Source organism: Physcomitrium patens, chromosome 20, assembly GCF_059467195.1.
Source record: "Physcomitrium patens ecotype Gransden chromosome 20, ASM5946719v1, whole genome shotgun sequence".
NCBI lineage: Eukaryota > Viridiplantae > Streptophyta > Bryopsida > Funariales > Funariaceae > Physcomitrium > Physcomitrium patens.
Genome location: NC_143429.1, coordinates 16,421,219 through 16,433,112, shown reverse-complemented (window position 1 = coordinate 16,433,112; position 11,894 = coordinate 16,421,219). Strand labels below are relative to the sequence as shown.

At 40.6% G+C, this 11,894-nt stretch overlaps 1 protein-coding gene across 1 annotated transcript; it reads left to right on the top strand.

The window, feature by feature from the left end:
* Positions 1-5,319: 5,319 nt before the first annotated feature.
* LOC112273003 (respiratory burst oxidase homolog protein B) lies at positions 5,320-11,078 on the top strand. Its single transcript, XM_024501289.3, has 11 exons — positions 5,320-7,194; positions 7,318-7,477; positions 7,606-7,768; positions 7,867-8,274; positions 8,389-8,868; positions 8,974-9,266; positions 9,384-9,552; positions 9,672-9,833; positions 9,935-10,063; positions 10,189-10,267; positions 10,395-11,078. Exons 1-11 carry the CDS (start codon positions 6,465-6,467, stop codon positions 10,502-10,504), a joined length of 2,883 nt encoding a protein of 960 aa, XP_024357057.1. The 5' UTR covers positions 5,320-6,464; the 3' UTR covers positions 10,505-11,078.
* The last annotated feature ends 816 nt before the right edge of the window (positions 11,079-11,894 follow it).

The window sequence follows — 11,894 nt, the reverse complement described above, 5'->3', positions numbered from 1 at the left end:
TATCGCATTTTAGCTTTGAGGTTTGCTCTCCAGTCTTCTACGAGTCGTTGAGCTTCACTGCCTTCAATTTGGGAGCATGAATCAAACAGCTGCAACACATGATTGTTACTGGTGCTCTTGTAAATTGGGATTGGAATGTGGCATTGCCCAGCAGCGGGATGTCAGCAATATCACAATTCTAAAGCACCGAGACCGTCAACTGGTGTCTCTGGTTTTTTTTTTTCTCCTAAGGAAATCATCAGCCACATGGCCAGCATGAGCAGATCCAAGCACGAGATTTTTAAATTCTCACCGTTGGTGTAACTCTTGAGCGTGGCTGTAAACCTTACCAAGCTTGGAAACTAAGATGTTCGCAGTTTCTAGCAACTGTCACCAATGTGCTTCTAGAGGTCTTTTGAAGGCGTATGGGTTGTTTGTGTCACGAACTTGCTTGCACGGATATTTTCAGCATGGCGTTGGGACTCCGTTGTTTGAGAATCCGTCCCTAAAAGTGGAAAATTTCATAAACTGTTATTCCACCTCATTATTGTTGTGTTCCGTGTGGTAGTGGTGACGAACGCTGATAGACTTGACAACCTGTTGTGTCAGTTCATGAGTAGCAATACTGCTGCAGGTGGTCTGGAGGATTCGGTAAGCAGCTCGCTCATAAATGCATGTAATTATTCATGCTTAAATCTACGAAGAGTAAGCAGTTGTCTGCTGTACTGGAAATCTACCCCGAACTGCTTTTGAGGCAAACATGGACAATAGTGGTTTAATCTTTATGATCATAGCGTAGATACAAAAAGCTGCTTGTCTACATTTTCTACTCTCATGTAAGATTTCGATGCAAGATTTCGATGCAAGATTTCGATGCAAGATTTCGATGGCTCAAGACAATTTGGTGGGTGCAGGCCAAGCAGCTCGCTCTGAACCTGACTTATGGCAGTCTTGACAAGTACAGAAAACCCTTCAGGTACGATATGTGAGCTCTACATACTGATGCCGAAAATGAACCCTATATGAAACATGTCCCCATGTGGGTTGGTGGCATTTATAGAGCTTGCAACTTTATGCTACACTCCAAAATTTAAACCATGCAAATCTGAGCAGCTGATTGACTGGAGAGGTGATCAACTTCTGTTGTCCCTCATTTAGTTTTTAGTTCTGTTTCCAAATAATTTCACCAGTGTTGGCTACCCTCACCTTTGAAAGGTAATATTCAATAGAAGCCTTCATTAAGAAGGTGTTGGCAACAATCTTGAATAGAGGTTTCTATGTTTGTCTGCACTTAGATGCAATCTTGTTGTGCCACTCAATGTGACCGCTTCAATTTGGGATATCATTCATGTGTGTTAAATTATATTTTATCACTATTAGTATTATTAGAAAAACATTGAATATAAATGAGCATTGGACAGTCTTTTTTCCTTGTTTTTACTTTTTTATTTCAGTCTTCTTATTAGAAAATTGTTGTTCCTCCAAATCCACAGTTTTGGAGTTTGTATTTGCTTTATTACTAATATGATTACCACTATTTTATTATTAGCTTTTTGATATGAATGCTATCTTACAACATGGCTTTTCAAGGTAAATTTTGCACACATTTACTACATACAATAAAATATAGGCATTTCAATATTATGTTTCAGTTATTCTTTTAACATGCAAACCTTTTTTTTGTAGTGACTTTTGTTAGTACAATGTATTGGAAGTTGAAAATTATCATAATATTAATAATAATAACTGTTGTCACAACAGTTTTTGCTATTGCCATTACAACCCACCACTCATTCAATGTAGTTTTTTAGTTTTTTTTTATTCCAATTAAAAAAAATTATCAATATTTTTATATTGTTTTCTTTTTTCAAACTATATATATATATATATATATATAATGAAAATAAAAAATATATATATAGTGATATACAGTGGATGGCAAATTGTGATAAAAAGTAGAAAAAATTGTAGTGGCATCAAAAATACCCTAATTTTATGAGTATTTGATAATATTGACATAAGAAAAGACATTAACAAGAGCAAAGAAATCCTAAAAGCTTGTGATGTGAGGAGGGGATGTGAAAGAACTACAAGGACATGAGCTATGGAGGGCTTGTGATTCTGCCACAGACTTCCATCCATCAATAGGCTTTGTCTGTGTGCACCACAGTCCCTTTTGACCTATTTTCCCCACTTTGGCTTCTGCCCTATTATCAGAATTATGGTTTATGCTAATCACAGGAATCAGCCTTTTTGGGTCATCACCACTGTTGCGGATTGGGGGTCTACAAAAGCATAACTATTCAAATATACACAAAATTTTATGCAAATATAAATATAACAGAACATTGTTATCAATGGTGTTACTACTGTTGCATGAGTGAAGAGGGAAATTCATCTACAGAGCAGCTTGTGTACACCACCAGTATGAATAAGGTATTGTACTACTTATGTACACAGGATTCTTTGACCTTATTTGTTTATCTATTTATGTTTATTGTGTGGGCATTTTGCTTCACAATTGTTTCGATGTATGAAAAGGTAAAGTGGAGAGTTTTTAAGGAAAGACCGGATTTTTATATGTTGGTTTGAATTCAAAACATTATATTTCCCATTTTATTTTATGCTATTACTTCACTTCATTTTAATTTTGATGCTTCCTCCTGTAAATTATTATTAATTTTAATATCAATTCCTTCCTATTCGATAACAGCATGACCGAATTTATTTTCTTTACATCAAAACAAAGAAACAGAGTGATATGAAACCAAAATGGATGTTTTAATTACATGCATTAGTGTGTATCCTCAAGACGTTGATCTTCAATTTCCAGTAATTTGCAAATAAATTTTGTAGAGCACCATAAAATAGAATTGTTTCCATAATTCCCTTTGGTGGACTAAACATAATCCTATATTTTGTAATTAAAATTATAGTACACAATTACTTTTAGTTCACTATTGAAATTTATTGCAAGAGTATAATAATAAATCTAATTATATTTTACAATACCTTCATTGTATAAAATTGCTTGAATTAATAACAAAGAAAAAGGAACACTGTCCATTAAACTTTGGAATTAATAGTAACTAAATATTCAACTTGAAATGCTCCAATACTAGTAGTTATTTGAGTGTTCTAAAAGAAAGGTGTGTGGTTAAAATAATTCAAGAAATAGGATGATTTCATTGTACCACAAGATTTAAATGTTGTAATGCAAAGTCAAAGTGCTTGATACATAGAATCCAACCTAAATCCACATTCATATAATAAAATTGATTTTATTGTTTATAAAATCTACATTTGGGGTTGGTTGGAGTGATGTATGTACAATGTGTTAAGATTATCCAAGTAAAAGGAGAAGAAATAAGAAAGTGACTACAACTCTTCAAAAAAGATGCCATATAGTAATGCACTAATTTGAATTTTGTAAAAAAAATAAAAAGAAGAAAAAGGAAAACATATTATTCAAAATTTCTATAAGAAACATTACCTATGTGGTTGCATTAGTTTATTATACATTTTGAACAATCCACAATTCTTTGATTTGCAAGTTTGTATAAGTTAGGTTTTTAAGCAATTTTTAAAAATTATTCAATAAAAATAAATAAAGAAATGGTACTCAAAAGACTTTTAGTATATGTGTTGCAAATCAAGCACTTGTTCTTTCAAAAACAAATTTGGTTATATTTGGGAAGTTAAAGTGGTGATAAAAAATGAATCCTATATATATTTTTTATTTATATAAATCACATTTTTTGTAGATATTTTTGTGTCAAATTTAATCACTTTCAAATACCAGAAGTGATGTGAATAATTCCATGTTGAAGAAATCAAGATTTAGACAATATCCAAAAATTAAGCAAATTCAAAATCTGAAAATTTATTAAATAGTTATTGCTAAATATAATCTGTTTGAACACATTATGTCCATGAAAACTCAGAAGAAAAAAGGCCAACTTCTTTAAGGCCAACTTCTTTTTCTTTTTTTAAAATAAAGAGGTTTTTTAAAATGATATATATATATATATATATATATATTTTTTTTTTGTTTCTTTTTTTCTTTTTTTGTTTTGTTGTAGACTCAATTTCTCTTTAATCCATAAATGCATTAAGCTATTGATTTCACTCCCTTTCATTTTTTAAGAAATACTTTGTAATTAAAAAATGTAGACAGTTTAAAAAATTGTGTCATCAGTTTAACAACAAACCAATATTATCATAAAAGAGTTATCTCAAGAACTTCAACCAAGAAGAACTTTCAGTCATAAATTTGATCTGACATCAAGAGCAGGACCACCTTCTAAATGGTTTTATACTTCTTAAATTAATAACTTTTGTTAGAGCTTTATAGTTAATCGAATGGTGTATTGACAAGGAACAATGTGATGCAAAATAAGTTGCTCATTAGTGGAGTGATTTTTTTGAAGAACAAGAAAAATAATATGTTTAGTGTGTGTGTGTGTTGGTAATCAAGCCTCAAACAAGGCATACATTATAAACAACTATTACATGTCTTCTAAATAGAATTAAAAATTACTACACAAATAAATGATTATAATAACATATAAAATGGTAACTTAGGGGTTTTTATTTATAGAAGAGAAGGCCATCAGTCACAAAATTGAAATTCTCTAATTGACCCAAATTAAGAAGCCTCTAAAATTCTCTTTAAATTTCAGCCAATCAAAGAATTTAAAAGTTCTAATCTCCACCTTCTCCCCATAAGTGTAAAGACCCACTAAAATTCAATGTGTGAAACAGACCTCATGGAAAAACCCTCTTCAATGATACTGAAACATTTATGCTTTGATGGCAAGCAGAAAAAAGCACACAAAGAAATGTACCCATGTGTGAAAGAAAAGAAGGAGTAGCACTACACCAACATTGCAACAGTTATGAAACAATTGTTGTTTTTATTATTTTATTTAGAAAAAAAATTAATGTACTTTTAGGGTTCAGCATTCCCGACTCAAAACTGAAGCTTCTGCTCCACAAAGACTAGTTGCCTTTCAGTGTATTAACTGTCCTGACGAGCGCGACGAAACGTCACCCGACGTTGAGCTTTCGTCAACTGGAATTGACCATTATCAGTCCACCAGTCGACGAATATACCGGAGCTCCCCTGTTGTTGAACGGCCGTTGAATCCCACCACGACAGCGTTTCAGTCACGAGGGCGACGAAAAGTTCTCTACGTCCATCGTTCGTCCGCTATTCGTCATCTTGGGCACGAAACGTCTTCCTCGCCGTCGACGCCCGTTCCCGTCGTCTTTAATGCTACTGCCAGAACTGGCTCATTAAGCCGCGCTGTCTCCACCAACAAAGCTCCACTTGGTAATTAGCAACGTTGCAACCGAAGTCCAGGAGGAGGCTTGGCTCGACATATCTTCTCGGAATTTTCATGTTTATTACAGATAGTTAATTCGAGAGAAGGTCGATAAGTTAGATAGAGTCTGTTTCTTAAGAGGTTTAGAGATTGGTGGTTGCATGGACTGAATACAGCTCCAGTTGCTGCATTGCAAGGAATGTGGCGAGGGCTGTAATGCTTGAGTTATAGCTTGTTTCTATTGCAGGAGAGGGAGTTAACAAGGGAGCTTAGAGGGATGTGGGATTGTGGGCGACTTGAATCAGAGTTAGGCAGTACAACAGTTGCAGCTGGAGAGTGTTGACGTCCCTGTAGACCTCTCTGTGGGGACGCGACTGTGTTGGCCGTGGTGGGTGATGGTGGTTAGACTTTGCATTGGTAAGGAAAGCGCCTCCGCAGGTCCGACATTCGGTGGAGCCTTGTGGAGGTGCTGGAGGTGAGTGGCGTGAGACGAGCGCATGAGCTTCGACGTGAGGTTTTGCTTTTGATAGTTCTCGTTAGACGATGAGTTTTTGCTTTGGAAGGTGCTGAACGAAGGCTGCTTGAGGCATTCAGTCGATGTGTGCGATTGACTTACTGTTTCCAGGCTCTGGACGACCTCATCTTGCATTGTGGAGTTGCTAAGTTGGGGCTTGAGTTGAACTGGCGGGTAACCTGTCGGTGACCACGTACTATCCTCCAATCTCTTCCTAACCCCCTTTCGAGCCGGAGCTGAAGTCGTGACTTGAAGGTTGCAGGAGCACCACGGCTTGGACTATGGAACCAGGTTGATGCTATAGCAGAAGAGTAGGATAGGTGGCTGGAGTTATTTACATGTGCACACCAAGTCTAAAGCTTACAGAACACAAACTTCATTGGCCCAAGTCGAGTGCGTGTGGGACCGGTTTGTTGCTTGCAATTTTTTCTGTGTCACTGGAACACGTGTACGACCTTCAGTTGTACCAAGCGAGCAAGAAGTCTCGTGAGAGTGGCTTCGTTGCTTGCGTTGCGGGATCAAAGTGCGAGATGCTACCTGCAATTGCTACTCGTTGCTCTCCAATTTGGTAGCAACACGTGAGAATAATATATGTCCCTGTAGAGAAAAGCAGGGCAAAGTGGAGAACCTGGGGGATTTTCATTATGGAGATTGGTAAGCCGAGCTGTCTTTCGCTGCTTGCGGGCAAGGAGACTTCGTTCAGCAAGCCGTTCCCAGAGAACAGACTGGCATCTGAAGGGTCCGACGTAGTGTCGATAGACGTGAGTACTGTGCAGTCGGGGAGGAATGCCCCTACGATTGTGCAGCTGCGGGAAGGGGATGAAGGAGCCCCTCTAATGGAACCTGCAATGCGGGAACTAAGTTTTCTTTTGAGTGAGGAACATGTTACCTTGCGTAGGATAAGCCCAGTAGACATTCCTGAGATTGCGATATCGGGAGAGAATCAGAAGTGGGAGGGGAGAAGCATTGTGAATGATTGCGATGCTCAGCGACCGAGTAGTTTGAGTCGTGTCTTGTCCTCATCGTGTCACTCAGGCTCGTTCAGGGAAAGCATCAAGACGGTGGGGTGCTTAGTGAAGCAGTTTAGCCTTGACCTTGCTAGGAATTCGCGGAATGTATCCAGGGTTCAAGACTTGGGCAGCCCACCGTCCTATAGGGGCGTTCCCGACCCTGAGCTTGGAGATTGTACCTCCATTAGAAAGCAGGGGAGTACATCTTCTCGGGCGGAATATGCGATCAAGGGGCTGCGATACATCAGCAAGGCTACCGCCACAGCTGACCAAAAGAAGTCCTGGGAGCAAGTAGAGGCGCGGTTCCTCAAGCTCGCCGACTCAGAGAATATGCTACATCGCACCAATTTTGCCGAATGCATCGGTGTGTGTCGTTGACAGCCGGTTCTGACAACAAAAGAGCTATTTGTACGTAGTATATTCAACATTTATGAAACGCTGAGCGACATCTAGTTGAGAAATGATAAGGAAGTGGTGTTTTGCACAGGGATGAGTGACTCCAAGGAGTTTGCAAGTGAGCTCTTCGACGCTCTGGTGCGTCGGAAAGGCATTGAGGTGGAAAGCATCACTAAAGATGAATTGTACGAGTACTGGTTGCAGGTTGCGGACAGAAGCTTCGACGCTCGGATGCAGATATTTTTGGGCTTGTAATTGAATCCCCTGCCTCAGCCTCTGCTGTTGCAAATCTCGTGGACATTATAATGCAATACACCCGGTCTGGAATGAAGCATGAGTTTCTCTAAGGGATTCAACCTGATCCTTTTCCGCTTGGCAGGTGTGACAAGGATTTAGATGGTCGCATCACCGGCGAGGAAGTGAAACAGGTAATAATGTTGAGTGCGAGTGCGAATAAGTTGTCCAAGTTGAAGGATCAGGCCGCCGAATATGCAGCCTTGATCATGGAAGAGCTCGACGTGGATCGCGTCGGCTACATTGAGGTACCTGCTTGTGATTCCTCGATTCGAAACTAAGCTCTTGAAAATTGCAAAGAAATGGAGAGATCGGGCACTAATGGATGGGAGTTGGGTGCTCGCAGCTGAGTCAATTGGAGACTCTGATGCGCCAATCGATACTGGGACTTGGGAGGGAGGTTACCGTGAATTACACCCATGTATTGACAACGAGAACTGAACGATCCAAGATAATAAAATTGGCTGAGAAATGTGTCCACTTCTTTTTAGACAATTGGAAACGAATATGGATACTCGCCCTGTGGATGTCGGTCATGGCGGCTCTCTTCGCATGGAAATTTCTCCAGTACCGGGATCGCAGTTCATGGTGGATCATGGGCGATTGTCTCTGCGTGGCGAAAGGTGCAGCTGAGACACTGAAGCTGAATATGGCGCTCATCCTCCTCCCCGTCTGCCGCAACACTCTGACAAGGCTGCGGTCTACGCGATTGTGGAAGATCATCCCGTTTGACGACAATCTCGATTTCCACAAGGCAAGTCAAGTCTTCTTTTACCTCCTCAGCCTTCTTCAGCCCCATTTCTGACAACCAGAAAAAAATTCAAGAGAACAGACACCAGAATGCATGATAGTGTCATGATCTGTGCAGATTGTCGCCGGAGGCATGGCAGCAGGGGTGTTTCTCCACGTTGGTTGCCACGCAACTTGTGATCTCCCGAGGTTCGTCAATGCGGATAAAGAAACTTTCTTCAAGCATCTGGGTGACCATTTCGATACACAACCTACGTACTCTGACATTCTGAATATGTCAGTGGGATACAGTGGTGTGATTATGCTCGTGATCATGATTATCGCCTTCTTGCTGGCAACTCATTGGTTCCGTCGGAGCCTGGTCAAGCTGCCATGGCCATTCCACCGGTTGATGGGGTTCAACGCGTTCTGGTACTCGCATCACCTGTTCGTCATCGTATATGCCCTCCTCCTTCTGCATGGAACTAAGCTCCTTCTCCCGAGTCCATGGCATGAGCGCACGACATGGATGTACATTGCAGTGCCTCTGCTTTTGTATGCGGGAGAACGGCTCCTGCGAATGTACCGAACTAATTCCAGCAAGGTGGACGTTATCAAGGTAATTTTCGCCGTTTGTCTCCTTGATGACGTGTGAATTGATTTACTTTTCAATTCTTGTACAACATTGAGGTGTGGCGTTGATAAACCTTCATCATGCGAGCAGGCGGCGATTTACTCCGGCAACGTCCTCGCCATTCATATGTCCAAACCAGAGGGCTTCAAGTACAAGAGTGGCATGTACCTATTCTTGCAGTGTCCTGAAATCTCCTCGTTTGAATGGCACCCATTCTCTATCACTTCTGCCCCGGAAGATCCTTTTTTGAGTGTACATATCCGTACACTTGGTGACTGGACCGGTGAGATGATGAAAATCTTCGCGGATGCTTGTGGTGGGCGTATGCGCCTGCAAACTGTGAATAATTATGGGTTCAGTGGTGAATTGACTTTGGCTGCAAGGTACTCTTTCATCGCCATACCATTGAACACCACACAAGCCCTCTGAAAGTTAAGAATTGCATACTGATGTAACCAAGTTTTAGTGGGTCATCTCACCTATCGGTCCTGTTGTCACAGATTTCCGAAGCTGTACATCGATGGCCCTTATGGTGCTCCTGCGCAAGATTATCTCAAGTATGACGTACTCCTTCTTGTTGGACTCGGGATTGGGGCGACACCATTCATCAGCATCCTCAAGGACATGCTTCACCATACCCGAAACGACTCGTCGGGACATTCTTATCCGGTGCTGACCACTGTCCTACATGCCTAGGTTTTTCTCATCTAAGAACTACGTTATGTTCCTTATTTTTATTTTCTTTGAAGGATACAATGATTGACTAGACTTGTTCTGCGTGATTTAAGAGCTCAACTCCTGACTTACGCCCAACGGAAAGCCCCAGAACTAGAAGCAAGAAGAAGGCCAAGAGGAAGCCCAAGGCATACTTTTACTGGATTACCCGAGAGCAAGGCTCCTTCGATTGGTTCAGAGGAGTCATGCGAGAAGTTGAGGAGATTGATAACAAGGTGATTGCATCTTTTTTGTTTTTGTTGTGCTTTAAATTTCTCGAGACTCCGACGATCTATTAGAGAACTGAATTTGTTGTGTTGCGCCATGGTATTTGCAGAGGTCTATTGAGATGCACAATTATTTGACTAGCGTTTATGAGGAAGGTGATGCTCGGTCCACGTTGGTCATGATGCTGCAAGCCTTGCACCACGCTAAGAATGGAGTGGACCTGGTTTCAGGCACTCGCGTATGTGTCCACACCACTCTTCAGACTTCGCATCTCTTATCTAGAATTATTTCCTACATGTTTCTAGTTATTTGATGCATGCTATTGTACAATTGTAATGAATTAACCTTCTTTTCACTTGGCAGGCACGCACACATTTTGCCAGACCCAACTGGAAGAGCGTCTTCTCGGGGCTGACTGCCACCCACCAGGACAAGCGTATCGGTATGAATCTGTCAACCGTACTGTTGAAGGGTTTTTTTGGGGCCCTCCTCCCCGCTGATTTGTATCAGCACTATAGTACATGCAAGGTTGAGAACCTAAAAGTTGTAATTGATTATACATTTTGCAGGGGTGTTTTACTGTGGTCCTGCAGCTCTTGCGAATGAACTTGAGAACCTATCAAGATCATACACACAGACGTCTTCAACGAAATTCTCCTTCCACAAGGAAAACTTCTGAGAGTGCTCATGAGGATCGATTTTGTAGATATGCTCAGTATTCCAAGAAATGGAATTGTATTATATTTACATCGACAACTAGTGGCCAATGATGAAGTTCAATCCACGACCAATTATTTACAAATCCCCCGAAACAACGGTGTATCCCAAACCTTTTTCACATTTTTTTTCTAATATTTTTTGAAAGAGATGTTTGATCAATTTTATTGGAAGGATCGATCTAGATTGAACCAGCTTGCAGATTAGATCAATTACACTTGATTCCAATGTAGCAACACACAGCTTGCAGGGCGTCATATTACCATAGTTTAAGCCAAGGCTCAACAACTAGGTCAATTATGCTTTTGGCTTTGCCATGGAGAGAGACCGTCCGCGTCGATCACCACTCTAAATGAAACATCAATCATGTAGCACACCATATAAATTAGCTAGCCTGATCAAAGCTAGGCCAGCTCTACTGGCAGATATGGATCTCTTGGCACTTATCTGGTGTCCTGTATCAGCCTATCCTTCTGATTTAGTAACAAAGCGGACGTGGCTCCAAATCTGTCCCTCCGCACCACTGGTTCAATGATCTTTATTCTCATTGTTTTCGTAGGGAGAGGTTACTGATGCATCGGCTGATGACTTGTGCTGTCTGTAGACAAGAGTCTCGCTTGTCTTCTTCGGAGAGCCTGGCTCTTCATGGTCCCCTTCCCGCTGCGACAATCTCGTTCCACTTCAAGTGCTGATCAGTACTAGGGACGTCACTCTTCGGAATGGCTGTTGAGTTGTGGCCGCGGACTCTTCACGTGGATATGAATGCGGCAGCTTAATTTAGGTCAGGTGGGAGTCATGGAGGTGTCTGAACATGTGGGTGCCGCTGCGTGGCTGCCTGACCCTACGCCGACGACTAGCACATGCAAAGTGACATCGGTGTAACTCAAATATTATTCTTTGAGTTACATCAAATATGTACATCGTTGTACAAGTCTGTTAACAAGAATGCGGGATCTACAGGTGGGAAATGAAAGCAACTCATCTTCACTTGAAACATAGCAAAATTACCTAAAGTTTCTCAGTCTCGAAATTGCTCTTCTAAATCTTAGATTCGAAGATGGAAAGAGCTTTGCACGACGAATGAGACCAGACTGTGGCCCTCACATCGGAAGCCTCCGTTGCTTGATATCCTTTGATTGCACACAAGAAAGCGAAAAAAAAAGAACGTGGCGTAAATGGAACGTTTCTGATAATATGTATGTACATATTATATTTAGTATTAGAAACATTTGATGTTGGCTGGAATAGATATTCTATAGTAGATATTCGGGTTATTTAATGTTTACCATCACATCAAACTCATCCAATAACTTAACTTTATTCTTATTTTTTTGATTGATCATGCAGTTCAT

Coding starts and splice junctions, on each gene's coding strand:
- LOC112273003 (XM_024501289.3), top strand. CDS start 6,465: ATGGAGATTGGTAAGCCGAGCTGTCTTTCGCTGCTTGCGGGCAAGGAG. Junction 8,275..8,388: donor ACAATCTCGATTTCCACAAG/GCAAGTCAAGTC, acceptor TGATCTGTGCAG/ATTGTCGCCGGAGGCATGGC. Junction 9,553..9,671: donor CGTCGGGACATTCTTATCCG/GTGCTGACCACT, acceptor GCGTGATTTAAG/AGCTCAACTCCTGACTTACG.